The sequence below is a fragment of the Bison bison genome, unplaced genomic scaffold, assembly GCF_000754665.1.
Source record: "Bison bison bison isolate TAMUID 2011002044 unplaced genomic scaffold, Bison_UMD1.0 scf7180017864314, whole genome shotgun sequence".
Classification (NCBI taxonomy): domain Eukaryota; kingdom Metazoa; phylum Chordata; class Mammalia; order Artiodactyla; family Bovidae; genus Bison; species Bison bison.
In genome coordinates, this window is record NW_011494886.1 from 2,864,338 (window position 1) to 2,884,163 (window position 19,826).

The 19,826-nt window shown below is 42.2% G+C and overlaps 1 protein-coding gene across 1 annotated transcript in view; it reads right to left on the bottom strand.

The window, feature by feature from the left end:
* Positions 1-1,604: 1,604 nt before the first annotated feature.
* Positions 1,605-19,826, bottom strand: part of CFAP44 (cilia and flagella associated protein 44) — a 113,693-nt gene continuing 95,471 nt past the window's right edge. The window contains exons 29-35 of the mRNA XM_010852770.1: positions 16,176-16,286; positions 14,910-15,040; positions 13,434-13,550; positions 12,335-12,536; positions 7,878-8,038; positions 5,863-5,997; positions 1,605-2,223 (exon numbers count right to left, since the gene is read on the bottom strand). Coding sequence (XP_010851072.1) covers positions 2,050-2,223; positions 5,863-5,997; positions 7,878-8,038; positions 12,335-12,536; positions 13,434-13,550; positions 14,910-15,040; positions 16,176-16,286 — 1,031 coding nt within the window. The 3' untranslated portion in view covers positions 1,605-2,049. The remainder of the gene's footprint in view (positions 2,224-5,862; positions 5,998-7,877; positions 8,039-12,334; positions 12,537-13,433; positions 13,551-14,909; positions 15,041-16,175; positions 16,287-19,826) is intronic.

The window sequence follows — 19,826 nt, forward strand, 5'->3', positions numbered from 1 at the left end:
AATCTCTCATTTATCTGATAATGAGGCCCAGGAAAATAATGGAACTTACCCTGGCTCTCACCATAGCAAGGGACAGTGTCCCCAATCTCTCATTTATCTGATAATGAGGCCCAGGAAAATAATGGAACTTACCCTGGCTCTCACCATAGCAAGGGACAGTGTCCCCAATCTCTCATTTATCTGATAATGAGGCCCAGGAAAATAATGGAACTTACCCTGGCTCTCACCATAGCAAGGGACAGTGTCCCCAATCTCTCATTTATCTGATAATGAGGCCCAGGAAAATAATGGAACTTACCCTGGCTCTCACCATAGCAAGGGACAGTGTCCCCAATCTCTCATTTATCTGATAATGAGGCCCAGGAAAATAATGGAACTTACCCTGGCTCTCACCATAGCAAGGGACAGTGTCCCCTCCAGGACCACTCCCTGTATGCAGGCAGCTGCTCAGGGTGGTGGCTGGCCAGCCAGTTGAGTGAGTAGGTCTGGTGGTATCCCTTCCAGCCCCAGCCAAGCTTCAGATGGACACAGCCCCAATGCAACCTCATGGGAGATGCAGGTTGGAAAGGCCCAGCTAAGTGGCTCCCAGATTCCTGACCCTTAGAAATTGGGTGGGATATTGTTTTACTTATTTATTCCTACATAAAAATTAAAACACTCAGAGCTAAGACTAACATTTTTCTTAAATGCTTGGAGGGCACACATAGTTTAGAGTGAAGAACAGAGAAGGTGGTAAAGGGTGCTGTCCAGTGGAGAGGCTACTGCGTCAGAGCTCTGTGCTGACAGGCACAAATGGTAAGCTATTTGGACTTCTTAAATAGGGAGATGAAAGGATCTCAGACACAGCAGGCCAGGTGGCCACCTCTAACATATACATGCCAACAAAGAACCCAAGTCCTGTTTATAATTTTGGCAGGCAGATCAGCAGGCTAGCCACAGGTTAGGAAGACTTGACTTTGCTGAGTCACTTTCTACATTGGTGCAATATTGTCTTCTTTACCTTTCCTTTTCAATAACCAATTTCTATTCTGGGACAGGCTCCAGAGAGGCTGTCATTAAAGTGGACCTGTTACTAGACCTATTACTAACAGGAGTCCAACTGTTGGTGAAATCATTCTTAGATGAATTCCAATGACCACTTACCCCCAAACCAAACGGATACTCCCAAAACGTTTACAATCAAAAGTTATTATTAGAGATGATCTCTCAGTGCTGAAATCTATTTCATTACTTCCTTATCTGTATTAAAGCCAGCAAATGACTCAAGTAGAACCAGAAAAAGAAAGGCACAGGATGTGAGAAACTATAGGAAATGCTGGTAGAGTTAGACACCTTCAGAGAAGAGCCTCCTTCTTAACCATTTTGCAAAACACACTTCTCTGCTTTACCCAGAGCTGAGGAGTTTGCTAAAACTCTGGGTGATTCAGGAAGCTGATTATTTCTTGCTTTATGCCAGCTGAAGGCCACTGCTCTGTTCTTTGTATCCATTTCCTGAATCCCGAGCCCTCAAGTAACTGACTTAGAAAGTTAACAATGTCAGAATTCTAAGTTGTATTTCTTTTTCCCTGATATTGTTTGTTGGCAAAAAAAAATTTTTTTTTCTCTTGTGTCCTCTCAGAGAATACCTGATAACAAAGTTTATTTTTCAAGAAAAGGAGGTTTTTCTCATGGTTTGCTGAATAATAGATTTTCTTGCCAATGGCTAAACATTCAGATAACCAAAAAACAAATTTTACAAAACAGGATATACTACTGATTCTTTCTGAGGGTTTGAGACACCGCCTCCTGAGACTTTATATTTGATCCAGTTGGTTCCAGGCACATCTAAAATGGCTCAGTTCAATATAAGTAGCTGTTGAGCATTAGTCAGTTCTGAGATAACCAACTGGGGAGAAATCATTAAAACTACATGACTGGATCTGGTTTTAGACTTTCAGATACGTTCACTTTAAAACAGTAGGATTGTCGCAGACAACAGAACTTCTGTTGAATTGTGTGTCAAATCATGGATGGATTTGAGGAGAAAGCAAACTTAAAGGCCCTGGGACTTCATTCATTCTCTTGTGGGTGATGAATCGGGGGCAGGAGGAGACCACCTTTCTTACGCAAAAGAGCAATCTCTTCCTTTAAGGCCTGAATCCTTTCGGCTTGGACTTGGATCAGTTCAGTGACCCTTGCTCTTGCCTCAGTATCTGCTTTCCGAGGGCCCTGGAAGGCGTTGCCCTGTTGAGAGAAAACACCTCCCTGCTGTAAACATCATTTGGAATATGGAAACTTCTCTGTCTTCATTGCTCTATTAGGTGTGCCTGCCTTGCAGTCAGTCTAAAATAGCCACCGCTCTGGGTTCGATCCCTGGGTCAGGAAGATTCCCTGGAGAAGGAAATGGCAACCCACTCCAGTACTCTTGCCTAGAAAATCCCATGGAGGAGCCTGGTGTCCATGGGGCCATAAAGACTCAGACACAACTGAGCAACTTCACTTTCGCTTTCACTTTCTTTCACTTTCACTTCTTCCACTGAAATCCCCCCATTGGAAATGTGTCCCTTTGTGCTAATAAGCAACTCTTACATGCAAAAATCCCCTTTAGAGGGTAACTGATTAACTGGCCATCAGTCACTCATACCCTACAGGGCTCATGGCTGGAATTCTAAGGTAAGATACCTCCTTTTCCTATATAGCTCATAAGTACATTCTCACTAAACCTGAATGCACATTAAAGGAAGGGACATAACACCTAGTATCTTCCCCCTTGCCCACCTTCACTGCAGAGGCTGCTGCTGCTAAGTGGCTTCAGTCGTGTCCGACTCTGTGCGACCCCATAGACGGCAGCCCACCAGGCTCCCCCGTCCCTGGGATTCTCCAGGCAAGAACACTGGAGTGGGTTGCCATTTCCTTCTCCAATGCATGAAAGTGAAAAGGGAAAGTGAAGTCGCTCAGTCGTGTCCGACCCTCAGCGACCCCATGGACTGCAGCCTTCCAGGTTCCTCCATCCATGGGATTTTCCAGGCAAGAGTACTGGAGTGGGGTGCCATTGCCTTAAGCTAAATACTAACCTTACCCAGTTCCTCTTCCAGCTGGGAGGGGCTCAGTAGAGGTAGCAGAAAACATTTGCTTGCTTTCTCAATGAAAGGGACAAGAGGCTGGCATTTGGGCATCAACGACAGAGCCAAGGCAGCCTCTGTGACTCTGAAGGGAATTTCTACCAGTCACTGAGAGAATCACAGAGATACTGGCCCATAAACCAAAACCCCTAATTCATCTCCTGCAGACTTAAGTGAGGCAAAGTGCCCCTATTTGTTTGAGCTACTCTCTTTTGTTACTTATAGCTAAATGCATGCCCCTCTCCCCGCCATGCCTAGTCAGTCTAGATGGTCACTCTGAAGTCACCATAGCTTTTCCCTCATTCTCCTTACCATATCCAAACAAATTCTGGCTTCTCTTACTTTGAAATGTCTTTGGCCTTGCCATCTACACCCCACTTCATGCCTAGAATGTTGTAAGAATAATAGCAGTGGAGTCAGCTTGGGAAACAGACAGACCTCAGTTGAAAAACAAACTTCTCCACATATTAATTAGCAGGTTACTTGACCACTCTGAGCTTTGAAAATCGATATTTTGAAGATTCAATGACCTCACCAATGGAATGAGACCATACCTGTAAAGCTATGAAGAGATACTATGTAAAGAGACCCAGATAATAATTTTCTTTCCCTGATCTCCTGGGTCCAAACTCTTTCCTTGCCAAGGTATCTGCCAGGTCAACAGATGTGTATTTCATGGCCAACTCTGAAGGTTCTGTCTAGGCATCATCCTTCCTGAACACTGCCTCGACTCTCAGCTCAAAAATTGTCTAGTGGATAAAGAGTCTTTGACATTCAGATTCTAGTCATCTTCTCTAATTCTAGTTGTAAACCTCCCAAAGCCTTTTATTCATTCTTTCTTTTGGACTTCTGCTCAGACCAGTGATTCTTCAATTCTAGCATGCAGCAGAGTCCCCTGGAAGGCTTGTTCTAGATTCTGGGCCCACTCCCAAGAGCTTCTGATTCTGTATGTCTGACTGGGGAACCAGAATCTGCATTCCTAACAAGCTCCCCAGGGGATGCACATGCCATTCTTCACAGAAACACTTTGAAAACCCCTGGTTTAGACCATTTCCTGGGAGCTTAAAAAGTAAGAACCAAGAGAAAACAGTATTTTTGCAGAAACTATTAAAATATTATAGCATATAGTTTAGAATATGTCATACCTGTGTTTGGTTCCTAGAAGGCAAGGCTTAAATAGAAACTTAATTATTAAATAAGTATTACCCACCACATACTATGTATTAAGTATTACTATGTTAGCCTCAAAAAACCTATCAGAGCAAGTTGAAAGCCATAAAAAGTAACAAGTGTTTTAATACGTAACGTGGTTTAGACTTTAGGTCAAAGGAAATACCCGATATTGAAAATGGATGTTTGACACCAGATTCAGGGAGCATGCTGACATCGTTATTTATACTTAAATCACCTTACCTCTCTAGGGTCAAGGCAAATCCCTTAATCAGTACTTTCTGTTTGAATTCATAGCACCCAATAGGCATACAGTGAAGCTGGTCCCTCAGGCTCATTGTAATGTTCAGTTCAGTTCAGTCGCTTAGTTGTGTCTGATTCTTTGCGACCCCATGAATCGCAGCATGCCAGGCCTCCCTGTCCATCACCAACTCCCAGAGTTCACTCAGACTCACGTCCATCGAGTCAGTGATGCCATCCAGCCGTCTCATCCTCTATCATCCCCTTTTCCTCCTGCCCCCAATCCCTCCCAGCATCAGGGTCTTTTCATATGAGTCAACTCTTTGCATGAGGTGGCCAAAGTACTGGAGTTTCAGCTTTAGCATCATTCCTTCCAAAAAACACCCAGGACTGATCTCCTTTAGAATGGACTGGTTGGATCTCCTTGCAGTCCAAGGGACTCTCAAGAGTCTTCTCCAATACCACAGTTCAAAAGCATCAATTCTTCGGCGCTCAGCCTTCTTCACAGTCCAACTCTCACATCCATACCTGACTACTGGAAAAACCATAGCCTTGACCAGATGGACCTTTGTTGGCAAAGTAATATCTCTGCTTTTGAATATGCTATCTAGGTTGGTCATAACTTTCCTTCCAAGGAGTAAGTGTCTTTTAATTTCATGGCTTCAATCACCATCTGCAGTGATTTTGGAGCCCAAAAAAATAAAGTCTGACACTGTTTCCACTGTTTCCCCATCTATTTCCCATGAAGTGATGGGACCGGATGCCATGATCTTAGTTTTCTGAATGTTGAGCTTTAAGCCAACTTTTTTACTCTCCTCTTTCACTTTCATCAAGAGGCTTTTGAGTTCCTGTTCACTTTCTGCCATAAGGGTGGTGTCATCTGCATATCTGAGATTATTGCTATTTCTCCTGGCAATCTTGATTCCAGCTTGTGCTTCTTCCAGCCCAGCGTTTCTCATGATGTATTCTGCATATAAGTTAAATAAGCAGGGTGACAATATATAGCCTTGACATACTCCTTTCCCTACTTGGAACCAGTCTGTTGTTCCATGTCCAGTTCTAACTGTTGCTTCCTGACCTGCATATAGGTTTCTCAAGAGGCAGGTCAGGTGGTCTGGTATTCCCATCTCTTTCAGAATTTTCCACAGTTTCTTGTGATCCACACAGTCAAAGGCTTTGGCATAGTCAATAATGTAAACAGCATCAACTCAGTGTCCTCAAAGACCCAGGTGGGCCAAAACCCATTCAAGTTCAAGGTTCATTTAAAAGCCAGCACTTAGTGTTCTTATGAATAGCTCCCTTTACAGAACATCCCTAATTCTGACCAAGGGTCTAAAGAAAAGGAACATACCTGCTGGTTCTGTAGAGTATTCAGTCTCGAATCAAGCTGCTGCTTTTCAATACACAAATCATTCATCTGATGAAGTTTTTTGGTGTGTTCTTTTGTCTTCATCATCAATTCCCATCGAACCTGAGCAATCTTTTCCTACCAGGGCAGGAAGATGTAAAATGGATTTGGTGAATGAGAGAGGAAACAAAAACAAATGTCCAGATTTGATCAAAACCATCAGGCAAATGCAGTGATATGCACATGAACGTGAAAGTCTTAGTAACTCAGTGGTGTCCGCTCTTTGCAACATGATGGACTGTAGCCCACCAAGCTCCTCCGTCCATGGAAACCTCCAGACAAGAATACCGGAGTGGGCTGCCATTCCCTTCTCCAGGGGATCAAACCTGGGTCTACTGCGTTGCAGGCAGATTCTTTACTGTCTGAGCCACCAGGGAAGCCCAGAAGTTTTTCTTGACAAACTAGACTTTAAATTCTACAAGAGCCAAGAGCATGCTTATTGTACTCACCCCCTGTCACATACAGTGACTGCTACTGCTAAGTTGCTCAGTCGCGTCCAACTCGTTGCAACCCCATGGACTGTAGCCTACCAGGCTCCTCTGTCCATGGGATTTCTCCAGGCAAGAATACTGGAGTGGGTAGCCATTCCCTTTTCCAGGAGAATTTTCCCAACCCAGGTCCTCCCACATTGCAGGCAGATTCTTTACCATCTGAGCCACCAGGGAAGCCATGGGGATATATAGTAAGCCAGTAATATAATCAGAAGCAGGTGCATCGGGTGTGGTTTGATTAGAGAAAAAAAAGAATGAAAGTAGGCAAAAATAAGGTGGAGATACGTATCACTCCACTTCTGAGGAAGGATATTAGTATGCTGACTGAGTGCTGGTGTTCATTAATTAAAAGGGAGAATGATTGTTTAACCAGAAACTTTCCTATACCACGTTTCCCCCCAGTGTTGGCCCAGAATCCTCAAGGTGACCAGCTTCAATGGCCATACGTCTGCCAGTGGCTTTCCTTTGTTACCCTATTGCTCCAACAAATTATTTTAGATTGCACATATTATCTCCAGCACTACCCTCATAGGAACCAGTCCCACTGACACCAGCGCTGGAGTAATTTGTTTCTCCACAGTACAGTGACAAATCTTAGATAAGAAAAGATACACTGGGAACCTCTCCTCCTTCCCTATCTGCTGTTAAGTCAGAAAACTAGAGAAGCCGTGTGATTGGTGAGCTTATAAAATCTTTGTAAAAGCCCCTCTCTTTGAATCAGGCTGTCACTGGAATCCTGCCTCATCTCATGGCTCCAGGAACAGTGCAGGCATTTAACATTTAAGACCCTACCAGCTAAATGGTATATACCTTGTTATAAAATCTATTACTTCAAGATGCTTTTCTAATTTCCAGAATGCAAACGACATGCAAAAGCTATATAGAATTATATAAGGAGGATCCTCAGAGCATTACCAGGTGCTACTAGTGGTAAAGAACCCACCTGCCAATGCAGGAGACATAAGAGAGTTTGATCCCTGGGTTGGGAAGATTCCCCTGTAGGAGGGCTTGGCAGCCCAGTCCAGTATTCTTGCCTGGAGAATCCCATGGACAGAGAAGCCTGGTGGGCTACAGTCCATGGGGTCACAGACAGACAGACACGACTGAAGTGACTTACCAGGCACAGAGTACAGCAGTTCACGTCTAACACTTAGAGCATTTACACATTAATGTGGACCTCAGAGTGGAATCTCTCCTTCATGCCATGCTGCCCTTATATTTACATGAATCCTGTACCCCAGACTCCAGTGCTGGTGCTTTCATCCCAAGATAGACCAGTACCTCCAATTAAGTGAATGATGAGGAAGCAGAGACAGACTTAAGACCATGGGGGAACTCAGTGGGGCTCACAGGGGCCTGTGAGATGCTCTAGCTGTACAGATGTAGAGATGCTCTGCAGGGACCGCCTGACTGCTCACCAGGAGTTCTCACCTCTGCCCAGGGGGTCACCTGCCCTCTCATCCTTACCTCCCACATTTTCATTTCCTTTACATTCGATAGCTCCTTTCGAAGCTTTTTGATCTTTAGTTCTTCAAGCGTTGTATTCACAGAAAGTGTCTGAAGGGCTTCTAGATTGATCACGCGGCCAAACTTGCTAATCATTAGTTGACTGACTGTTTCTTCCATTTCTAAAAGAAGACAACCACTGTCAGGCTGTTCAGAAGCCCCCACTGTTATTAAACGAACAATACCATTCTAAGGAACAGCTTTTGCAAGATGATGGTAAGAGACCTTATGTTACCAGTTGGGTTTTCCTCCGCGACACTGCACCTACTGCTTGCCTCACTTAGGATGCACATTCCTGCACTGGCTTTTCATCAGCTTCAAGTTCCCGGGTGAAACAGACTCACCTTTCTCAGGTGGTTTACACGCTCCGGTCTGCCCCTGCTCAGACTGTTCATGGGCTCCAACGGGTTATAAAGCCTTTGGGTTTTAATTTTCTACTACTGATCTCTGTAACATCTTGTGCTATGACTAAAATAGGTACTGAACAGCAGTTTCCACCTCCGAGTAAAAACACTAAACTCCTGGCAGTGGCTCACAGGGTCCTACCTGCCCTGCCCCTGTTAGCTCTCACACCTCTCTCATTTACTCCAGACACCTTCTTACTTCTCAAACATTCCAGGCTCACTTGGGTATTCTCATAAGGAATCCTCTGGAATTACCTTGCCTGGAATTCTCTTCCCAATATAGCCACGTGGCTGGTCCCACACAGCCCATTTTCTGAAAACAAGCTGTGAGACTGTGATAGACTCATTTCCCGTACACTCATTTCTGAAGGTGTAACCAAGTGTGACCAGAGAAGGTGATGGCACCCCACTCCAGTACTCTTGCCTGGAAAATCCCATGGATGGAGGAGCCTGGTGGGCTGCAGTCCATGGGGTCGCTGAGGTTCGAACACGACTGAGCGACTTCCCTTTCACTTTTCACTTTCATGCATTGGAGAAGGAAATGGCAACCCACTCCAGTGTTCTTGCCTGGAGAATCCCAGGGACGGGGGAGCCTGGTGGGCTGCCATCTATGGGGTCGCACAGAGTCGGACACAACTGAAGCGACTTAGCAACAGCAGCAACCAAGTGTAACTTGTCCTCTAACCATTAGGGAGAACCACGTCTTAGCAAGTATATCACATTTACAGAGAACTCCTCCTTAGCCTCCTACAGGCCTCAGCACTCTTTCCCATTCCTTTTAATTTTTTCTTCTTAACAGTTCTCTCCATCTAACATGCAACGTTTTCCTTTTGTTTTATTGTCTTTCCTCAACATGGGAATGCTGGAAAACCTGGATAAAATTCCATTTGTGGGATTTTAAGAAAGTATAACCTTGTAACAAAATTTTCTTTGACCAGAATCCCCTAAGTGAATTCTGAAGGCCCTAACAGATAACAAGATGATACAACTCAGTAACTGGGCAGGAATGTGTATTCAGGTATAATCGTTACCACGACTGAATGATAATGGCACAATTGGCGTGACTGCCATTTGCACAATCCAGGAAGGGTTATTCATTTCTATGTGAGTGGCACCTCCATGTGCTTGCATCATGTGGTGGCCATGATAATTAGTGATGGAAATGAAATAGTGATTGGATTATTTGCTCTAGTGTATCTAGCCTGTGGCTGCCTACTTGGCCCCCTCAGTAAGAACCTTGACTCCCCCAGCTAGCCCATATATCAGGGTGCCCTCTCCCAAGGCAGCCTCATGTACTAGGACATGGACTCTGGTCTTTGCCCTTCCCACAGCTAGTATTCCCCGGGGACAGAAAGCCTTCCGGAACACCCCCTGCTCCCCATCTCCCTCCCCATGGCTGCAAGCTGTGCTCTTCTTGAAAAGGAGAGAACTTGCCTTCCCACCTCATGTTCTAAACTCTCCTCCTCTTCCCCATTGGGTCTGGGATGGAGGAAGGCACCAGTGAGCGACTGTGGTGTTTTTCATCACTGTTAAGCTTTTGTTCTCTGAGTTATAGGAAAGGAACCCACTCCTAGTTTCACCTTCAGAATTAGAAGATCAGTCTTTAACCAGACCCACAACTTGCTTTCAGAAAACAAACCAGGGGTGGCAGAAGAACTGAAAACCACTGAATAAAACTTCTACTACACAGAACCTTTTTTTTTTTTTAATTTCAACCAACATTCCAAAAATATGAATACTTCATTTCATCTTCACACATTTTCCCAAACTGAGAGGTTACTCAAATGGAAACAAGTTTCTCTCATTTTCATGCTAGTTTGTTCCCTTGGTTTGACAAATAGTATTTCCAAATATAAACAACATTCACAAGCTACAGAAGCCAAAGGAATGTGAAGTACGAGAGAAACACTGGGGCCGCGAGGTTTACACCTGAGAAAACTCTGTGTCTCAAATGTTATTCAAATATAGAGTCCTTACACGTATTTTAAAATTTTATAATCCAGCCACCCATGAGAGCAGAACCACCATCTCACTGAAGACTGACCTCTACAAATTCAAGCAACTTGGACTGACTGACAACTATATTCCTCCCTTTTTCCTTTCCAAATTTTCTTTTAAAAAAATATTTAACTGTGGCAAAATTCACATAACAAAATGTACCATTTTAATCTTTTAAAAGTGTACACTTCTGGGGCTTCCCTTGCTGTCTAGTAGTTACGATTCCATGCTCCCAATGCACAGTTCAAACCCTGGTCGGGGAACTAAGAGTCCACATGCCATGTGATGTGGCCAAAAAAAAATAAGTGTACAGTTCTGGGGCATTAAGGTAGATGCTATTATACCACTCGTAATTTTATTGTTATTAAAGTTGGAATACTTCATCACTTACATATATGTTCCATGTCTTTACTCCATACATCTTATACTGCTGCTGCTAAGTTGCTTCAGTCATGTCTGACTCTGTGCGACCCCATAGATGGTAGCCCACCAGGCTCCCCCGTCCCTGGGATTCTCCAGGCAAGAACACTGGAGTGGGTTGCCATTTCCTTCTCCAATGCATGAAAGTGAAAAGTGAAAGTGAAGCCGCTCAGTCATGTCTGACTCTTCACGACCCCATGGACTGCAGCCCACCAGGCTCCTCGGTCCATGGGATTTTCCAGGCAAGAGTACTGGAGTGGGGTGCTATTCCCTTCTCCGACATCTTATACTATATACCTCAATTCCAGGTGAACTAAGAACATAAAAGTAAGGAACACTACTAACAGAGGGAACAATAGAAAAATATGACCTCAAATAGGAAAGGATTTAAGACATACACATACACTGTGCTGTATACACAATGCACAAACTATAAACAGGTTGATAAATTAATTACATTAAAATTTTAAATGTCTGTATCCCAAAAAGATACACCTAATAAAAAGGCAAGATACATACTAGAAAAGATTCAAAATACATGTAATAGATAAAGACAGAATACAGAGGGGAAAAAAAATCTCCCTACAATCAATAAGAAAAATAAAAAACAGAAGTAAAAAAATGGGCAAGGTGTATAGCAGGCAAGTTTCATATGAGAACACAAATGGCAAATAAGTGTATGTGAAGACATTCAACCTCAAGGAACTAGAGCAACAAAAAGCACAGTGAAATACAATTTTAACATATACCAGGTTGACAGATATATGAAAGTCTGACATTACTAAGTGTTGATGAGACTATGGAACCTAGGCAATTCTCACCCTCCCGGGTGGCGAGGGAAACAGTAGGAAGAGAAAACGGTGCAACCAGTTTGGAGGACAACTTGACAATACCCGGGCGAGCAGAAAATGCACACACACAGCCCGTGTCACCCACAGTCCCCACTCCTGGGGACCCACCTCCTCCCACACATGCACAGGAAGACATGTGCAAGAAGGTTCACTGAAACATTGTCTGTAATCATGAAAAATTACAAGTACCCTAAATATCCATCAACAGGAGGCCAAAGAAAAACTCTTATAGTCCAATGGCATACTGTAGTAGCAGTTAAAATGGCTAATTATAGAAAATGGGTTAATAAAGTGAGTTGCAAATTACACCCAAAACATGCAAAGACACTTCATATAGTGTGTGTGAATACATCTATATGTGTATGTACCTGCCTCATGGTTGATCCTGGGGAAGCAGAGAGCAGAATGATACTAGAAAGAGAAAGGCCATCAATTATATCTTCAGTGCTTTATTTCTTAAGCTTGGTAGTGGGTATTTTTTAATATTTTTCTACATTTTATTAAACATAAAACCTTTAAAAATCATGAGAAATTGTTTCTATGACAAAAGATTTATCCTTTTTAAAATAGAGTAACTTTTTGATAGCATCAGGAGAGAGAGTAAGTAGAAAGAGGGGAAGGTGTTATTTCTGTTCAGCGGTTTGGATCTGTGACAACCTACTGTTTTCAGAGCTGGAAATGACCACTTGACATTCCCTCTGTAATCAATAAATATTACTAGGTAAGCCATGGGCTTACTACTCACTCTGTATCGTTTTGGCCATCTCTCTCTTTTCTCGGATAAGCTGCTTACGCCTCTCCCGGCATTCTTTGTTAAGTTTTTGCTGCTTGGAATTTTCCTCATGGAGCTGGACAATTCGTTCTTGCAGTCGTCCCAAGGAGCGGTTGGAAAAGACCAAAGCTCCAGAAAGATCACTCGGTATTTCTCCAAATAGCACATACTCTATCTACAAAAGCATGACAAAACTGGTATCAAATAGACAAAAACCAAACTAATTGTAAAGTCATAGAAAGGGATGTGCTTCTTTTCCTGTCCCTTGTTAGGTCATGACCTTTGGTCTCCTAACTCTCACCACTGAGGAAGGTAAAAGCAGGAAGCTGCTTTCAAAAAGAAGTCACATTACATCCCTCTGGGACAGCAAATCTTTCCAAAATGACCACGCTGGATATCTACTGCCTAAGGATGGAACAGACGTTTCAGGGCTGGAATATTTGGCAAACTGCTACAGACAGTGAATCCAGTTTGGGTCAGGTTAAACAAGATATATGTAAGGGTGATCCTCCTCGGTTTTTCTTCTCAAATACAGCTTTCTCTCTTTACCTGACAAAATACATTACAAGGGGCTTTTGCTGATATGATCTCTGCATTTTAATGTAAGTTGTAATTCAAGTGGGATATAGAGATGAACAAAGAAAAGGGGAAAAATTATTTTCCTTTTATCTTAACCTCCCTCATTAACAAGTAAATAATAGGGAAGATCATTCTTGCACCATTAGTCCCCATCTATTTAAAGAAGGTGTGAAAAGTGACATGTGTCCAAGAGACAAGAAGATTTCAACCTCCAAGCCATTCTTTTAAGTCATAGGCTCCTCATTGCTTCAGATTTGAAGTGATTCAACTTTCAAAGTCATAATGACCACCAGGAAATACACATGTTTTGATATTATGCTTTTATAATAATCTCAGAAGAGGTAAGAACCACTGGGGTGTCATTCTGCAAGTAGATGTCTCAGACAAGGACTGCCCTTCTCCCCACCAGTGTCCCATGAATCTTTCTCTGGAAAAGTCTGAGGGTGATGGCTCTTCTGCTCAGAGAGGGTGGGGCAACCTCCAGCCCCATCACCTGGTGGAGCTTCAACGGGATCACAACCAGCAGTTCATTCAGCCGCTGCTGCTTCTCACGTTGATAAGCCTCCAGGGCCTCCTCTGCTGCGTTCAGATTAGTTGCCACAATTTTTACCTGTAGAAAGCCCCAAGTGCGAGATGTTAACAGGATTCGGTGAATATATACCCAAGGTGATAAATGAAACCACTGGGGAGGAACAAAAAATATGAGCTGGATCTGCCTTGTTGGGCTGGATTAAACAGATAATCCCAGACTGCTCCCCAGAAGTGTGTATTATTCTCTTTCTGCTAAGTCATGAGCCACACCACTTTTTCACTTGTTCCTATGACCCCAGAGTTGTAGAGATTTTGTGAATGAAAACGCAGAGGACGTGTTCCCATCTCCCTTTTATTTTCTGCAGGAAAATCATCTCTCAGCCTGTAGTATCTCTGTAAGGATGGTTCAAATCTCATTTGGTCATAAGGACCTCGATAAATTAGCGAAGAAAGCCCTTTATGGTAATGAAATTACTAACTACAGTATTTTTAAAGTACATGCCTCATCTCCTAAAATACTTGAAAGCTTTCCAAACCATTTCCCTTTTGCAAGCGGAGAAGCAGCCTACCAAAAACATTTCTGAATATGAATCAAGTGATGCTGCTCTAGGCAAGAGTACCTAAGAGGGAAACTGAGTAGATATGGCAGAAAAAATCTATACAACTGTACCGGAAGTTTAGCTTAGTGGACTCCAAAGGAATGCATACACCTCAGAATGTCAAAGTGTTCTACTGGGGTCCAGAAAGAAAATGGAGTTTCCATTTCTATTTATTTTTATCTTATTCTTTTTATTCTCTGTTTTTGCAAATGTTTCATGCTATGCTATGCTAAGTCACTTCAGTCGTGGCCAACTCTGTGCAACTCCATAGATGGCAGCCCACAAGGCTCCCCCATCCCTGGGATTCTCCAGGCAAGAACACTGGAGTGGGTTGCCATTTCCTTCTCCAATGCATGAAAGTGAAAAGTGAAAGCGAAGTCGCTCAGTCGTGTCCAACTCTTAGCGACCCCATGGACTGCAGCCTACCAGGCTCCTTCATCCATGGGATTTTCCAGGCAAGAGTACTGGAGTGGGGTGCCATTGCCTTCTCCGAAATGTTTCATAACACATGAAATATAATTAGTACAATAGTTTATGGGTATAATACCTAAATAAATATACATTTACTGTGGGAATATGTGCTCCACAATTTTTTTTTTAATTTCCAGAAGTATATAATCAAAAAAGTTTCGGGGCCAATGATTTAGAAAAAGTTCCAATCATCAAAGGGGCAACGGCCCTCAAAGACGTCTGTAAATGGATGCAACATGGGATATGTCTCTCTTCTAACAATAAGCCTTAACTCATGCCATTGCTATGAAATAGCAGTATTATAGCTAGAAGGAGGTGTAGCATGTTGGGAGACGATAAACAGACCTGAAAAAGGCAGAATAACGTACTTTTTTGGACAGTGTATCGTGTTCTTTTTTGAGGTTATCGATCATTTTTTTTTCTTCAACTAAAGCCTCTTCAATGTCCAGCCTTTTCTCTCGAAGTTGAAGGGCCAGTTCAAAGAGACCCATATCACAATCTGAAAAGACAGTCAAAATGAAAAAGCAGCTCCATTTGTTAGAGAATATAGTAATAAGTGTGGACTTTGGGGCTTCAGAATTAATGTCCACCTGCTCCAATAAGGTTTCACTACACTTAGGGCTCCAGGTAGAAATTATAATGGTATTAATAATCATGATAGAGACTTTCCTGCCAGTCCAGTGGCTAAGACTCTGAACTCTCAATTCAGGGGACTTGGGTTCAATCCCTGGTCAGGGAACTAGATTCTGCATGCTGGAACGAAGATCAAAGACCCCAGTGCTGCAACTGAGACCCAGCGTAGCTAATATTTAAAAAAAAGAATAATAATCATGATAGTGGCTGGGATGTTAGTACTGATGTTCTGCCTGCAATGCAGGAGATTCCAGTTCAATTCCTGGGTCGGGAAGATCCCCAGAGAGAGGACAGGCTACCCACTCCAGTATTCTTGGGCTTCCTTTGTGGCTCAGCTGGTAAAGAATCCACCTGCAATGCAGGAGACCTGGGTTCGATCCCTGGGCTGGGAAGATCCCCTGGAGAAGGGAAAGGCTACCCACTCCAGTATTCAGGCCTGGAGAACTCCATGGACTGTATAGTCCATGGGGTTGCAGAGTCAGACATGACTGACTGACTTTCACTCACATAAGAATCTTAAGACTGTAAGAATATTTCAGACTGGTTTCACCAGTGAAAACAGTGAATATAAATTGCCAAGAATCTCCAGGAGACATAAAAATTGCCCTTAAAAAACTGGTTTGAAATATGAAAATTTAATGGTTTGGCAAAAAGGGAGAGTTTTATAAAAATACACATATGTAGTTTTAAATACACACATGTACATACACATATATAAATTTTCTGTTTCTTGGTAAAATGAAACTCTGCATAATTTATGACTGAATCAACTATAGATTGTCTGCAGATTATTTAATTTGGTACTCATAAATAGCAGCCTCAAGAAATAGGAAGTAAATTATCTAGAGAGTCCCCAAAAGTATTAGACTATACTTCATGCTTATTATACCATCCTTTCCTTAAATATTATGAAACAATTGAGAAACCAAAAAAGAGGGCCTTTTTGGTATTATCATCCATAGTCAAACGTCACAAAGAATGCACGGTTTTATCCAACTTACTTGTCGGGCAGATAGAATCATCAAAAACCTCATCTTCAGATCCAGACTCATCCTCATCACTCTCCAAGCTGGATTCTTCTTCACTTGATTCTTCACTTTCCTCCTCTTCATCTAAGGAGAGAGAAAAATACTGTTAATAAGCAGAGAAGTTCCTGTGTTAAGATAAATCCCAGATTTTAAAAATAAATCATTTTCAATGAATTAGTTACTAGGAAAACAAGGGGTAAATAAGGAAATTACTCAATATTTTTAGAAGAATTTAAAATAGTTAAGGACACAGGGACCGCAAACTCAAGTGCCTGCAGAAGGTTATGCAATTAATCTCGGTGCATTGAGTCAGAGCGGGGTGAGACCGAGCTGCTTGTGCTGTGATCTACCTAATGCACCCTTGGTTATACAGCATAGTGCTCTGAAAACAGGATTTTCATAACTTCTCTGAACTAAGTAATACTAGTTATAATCTTTACTTAACCTACTTAGTGTGAATAGTCATGTCTTACTGTGGAAGTATTAATATTAAATGTTTGATTTAGAGATTCTGCACCAAATCCTGTTGGGGTTGTTAGTTGACACAGGCTCTCCTTTAACCAAACTTGAGTCAGGCTCCTCTGAGTCCTCTGTCTGGTCCTTGGCCCACGCTCTGTCCTTGGCCCATTTAGTCGAGTTTTAGCAAGAGTCCTGTTGAGTCAATTTAGTAAAATTCACTACCCTTAATATCCGGTTAAATTCCTTTTCCCTTAGCCTTAATATCTTATCACTCTGGCCTGCCTTCAACAAAAATCCTGTTATGTCAGTTTAGCAAAGAATTACCCTACCTCTCAGTAATTTTCCATCAACTAACCCCAATCTTACTCCTTGGCTATAAGTCTCCATTTGCCTTGTATTCAGAGTTGAGCTGATCTCTCTCTTACTATAAAATCCCATGATAGTGGTCCCCTGAATACAGTCTGCCTTATTGTTCATTAACAAGTGTCATGAATGATTATTTCTTTAACAACATCATATCATATGTTTAATATGTTTTATAAAATATAAATTTTTTGAATACTAAAATATATCTGTTCCCCAAAATTTTAGATAAGGATTGTATGCCTCTTCCACTCAATTCTACTCCATTTTCTTTCAAAACACTTTGAGTCCATGTATGAACAATTAATGGTTTCTATTTTATGGAACATCAAAAAATATAAAGATAAGTGGACCTCATACTCACTAGAAAACTTCTTAAATTAAGATGTCTCTTAAAATTAGTGATCTGTACCACCTTATGAAATAAATCAATGTTTATAATTAGGCTTTAAAATTCTTACATAGATGTCTGCTTTCAGGAAGATGAAGTAGATCTACTTCCCCTATTCTTCCCACTAAATACAGCTAAAACCCCTGGACATTAAATATAAAACGAACACAAGAAAACTCTGAGAAGTGGAAAGGAGAAAGCAAATCTACTATGCACTTTGAATCCTGAGGAACAACACTGTGGTGATTTCCTTGGATTTTCTTTTTGCCATATATATCTCTGAGGTGAAGAAGACTAAGTCAGTCTAACCTGAAACACCAACAGGTAGGGACACAGGAAGACCCAATCAGAACCTGCTCTCTCCAGCCAAATGACCAAAAAGAGGCAGATTAGCAACACAGAAAACTTGAAGAAACACCACACAAAAATACCATGGTCCCACACACACCCACATTGGCAAAGGCCTAATGGAGCCTAGACAAGCCAAAACATTTCACATAAAACAGTACCATGTACATTATTTGCAAGTGCTCACAGAATATACCCTTGCCAAGCTGTAATGAGGCACCCCACCATTCCAACTAGGATGGTGTCAGAAAACGTCAAGTAAAGAGTCAAGATATTTATTCTTTCTGAGGGTAACCAGTCCCCTTACCCACCAACCACCAAGATGTCTGTGGCGATCACAGTCTGGACCTTCATTCTCAGAGGGCAGCAATAAGGTTCTCTTCACCCTCCCTGCAGAGGTGGTGTCAGAAGAGGCCTGGTGGGGAGTCAGGACTTCTACCATTGCCCAAAGGTGCCAAGGCCTTCCCCACCATGTTGTCAGTAGAGACTCTGTGAGGAACTAGCCCTCCCTTCTGCACACAGAAGGAACAAGGAGATCTCCCTTCCTTCCATGACAGTAAAATGTGAGTACCTCCACCTGGCAATAAGGAGGAGGCACCCATTCCTTCCTCTGGCAAAACAGTGTTAGAGAAAGCCAAGTAAACCAGAAGATTTAAGTAGGATACAGAGTCTAATACATAATAGGAAAGTTTCCAGGTTTTAGCTGAAAGTCATACCAAGAACCAGAAAGATCTCTAACTGAATGAAAAAAGACAATCAATACATGTTAACACCAAGATGACAGAAATAGAATTATCTGATGAAGTATTTTAAACATGCAGGATAAAAATGCTTCAGTGAGCAATTATGAACACACTTGAAGCAAAGATATAAAATAGTCTGAGGCTTTTTATTTATTTATATAAGGAAAAAGTAAATGGAAACTTTAGAACTGAAAAATACAATAATGAAAACTAAGGGATGGGGTCAACAGTAGAATAGAAGGGACAGAAAAATGAATCCATGAACTTGAAGATAGAAAAATAGGAATTAGTCAATCTGAACCATAAAAAGAAAACCAACTGAAACAAACAAAACCCAAACCCCAGAGCCTCAGGGGCCAATGGGATCATAATGAAAAGTCTAACAGTCATGGCATCAGAGTGCCATGAAGGAGTCAGGAAAGAGGAGGTCTTTAAAAGGACTTGAAGAAATAATGGCTGAAAACTTCTCAAATTGGGCAAGTACATAAACCTACAGATTAAAGAACTTGAATGTATTCCAAAGAGGATAATTCCAAAATCGACACTAAATCACATAACAGTCAAACTTCTGAAAACTAAAGAGAAAAAATACTGAAGGCAAAGAAAGAAAAGTGATTCTTCACCTACAGAGGATAAGCAATTTGAATATCAGAGGGTTTCTTACCAGAAACCACAGTGACCAGAAGGAAGTGGCACAGTATTTGTCAAATGTTGAAAGAAATATCAACCTAGAATACTGCATCCAATGAAAAAGTCTTTCAGAAAAAGAGGGGAAATCAAGGCATACTTCAGTTCAGTTGCTCAGTCGTGTCCGACTCTTTGCGACCCCGTGAATCACAGCACGCCAGGCCTCCCTGTCCACCACCAACTCCCGGAGTTCACTCAGACTCACGTCCATCGAGTCAGTGATGCCATCCAGCCATCTCATCCTCTGTCGTCCCCTTCTCCTCCTGCCCCCAATCCCTCCCAGCATCAGAGTCTTTTCCAATGAGTCAACTCTTCGCATGAGGTGGCCAAAGTACTGGAGTTTCAGCTTTAGCATCAGTCCTTCCAAAGAAATCCCAGGGCTGATCTCCTTCAGAATGGACTGGTTGGATCTCCTTGCAGTCCAAGGGACTCTCAAGAGTCTTCTTCAACACCACAGTTCAAAAGCGTCAATTCTTCGGTGCTCAGCTTTCTTCACAGTCCAACTCTCACGTCCATACGTGACCACAGGAAAAACCATAGCCTTGACTAGACGGACCTTTGTTGGCAAAGTAATGTCTCTGCTTTTGATTATGCTATCTAGGTTGGTCATAACTTTCCTTCCAAGGAGTAAGC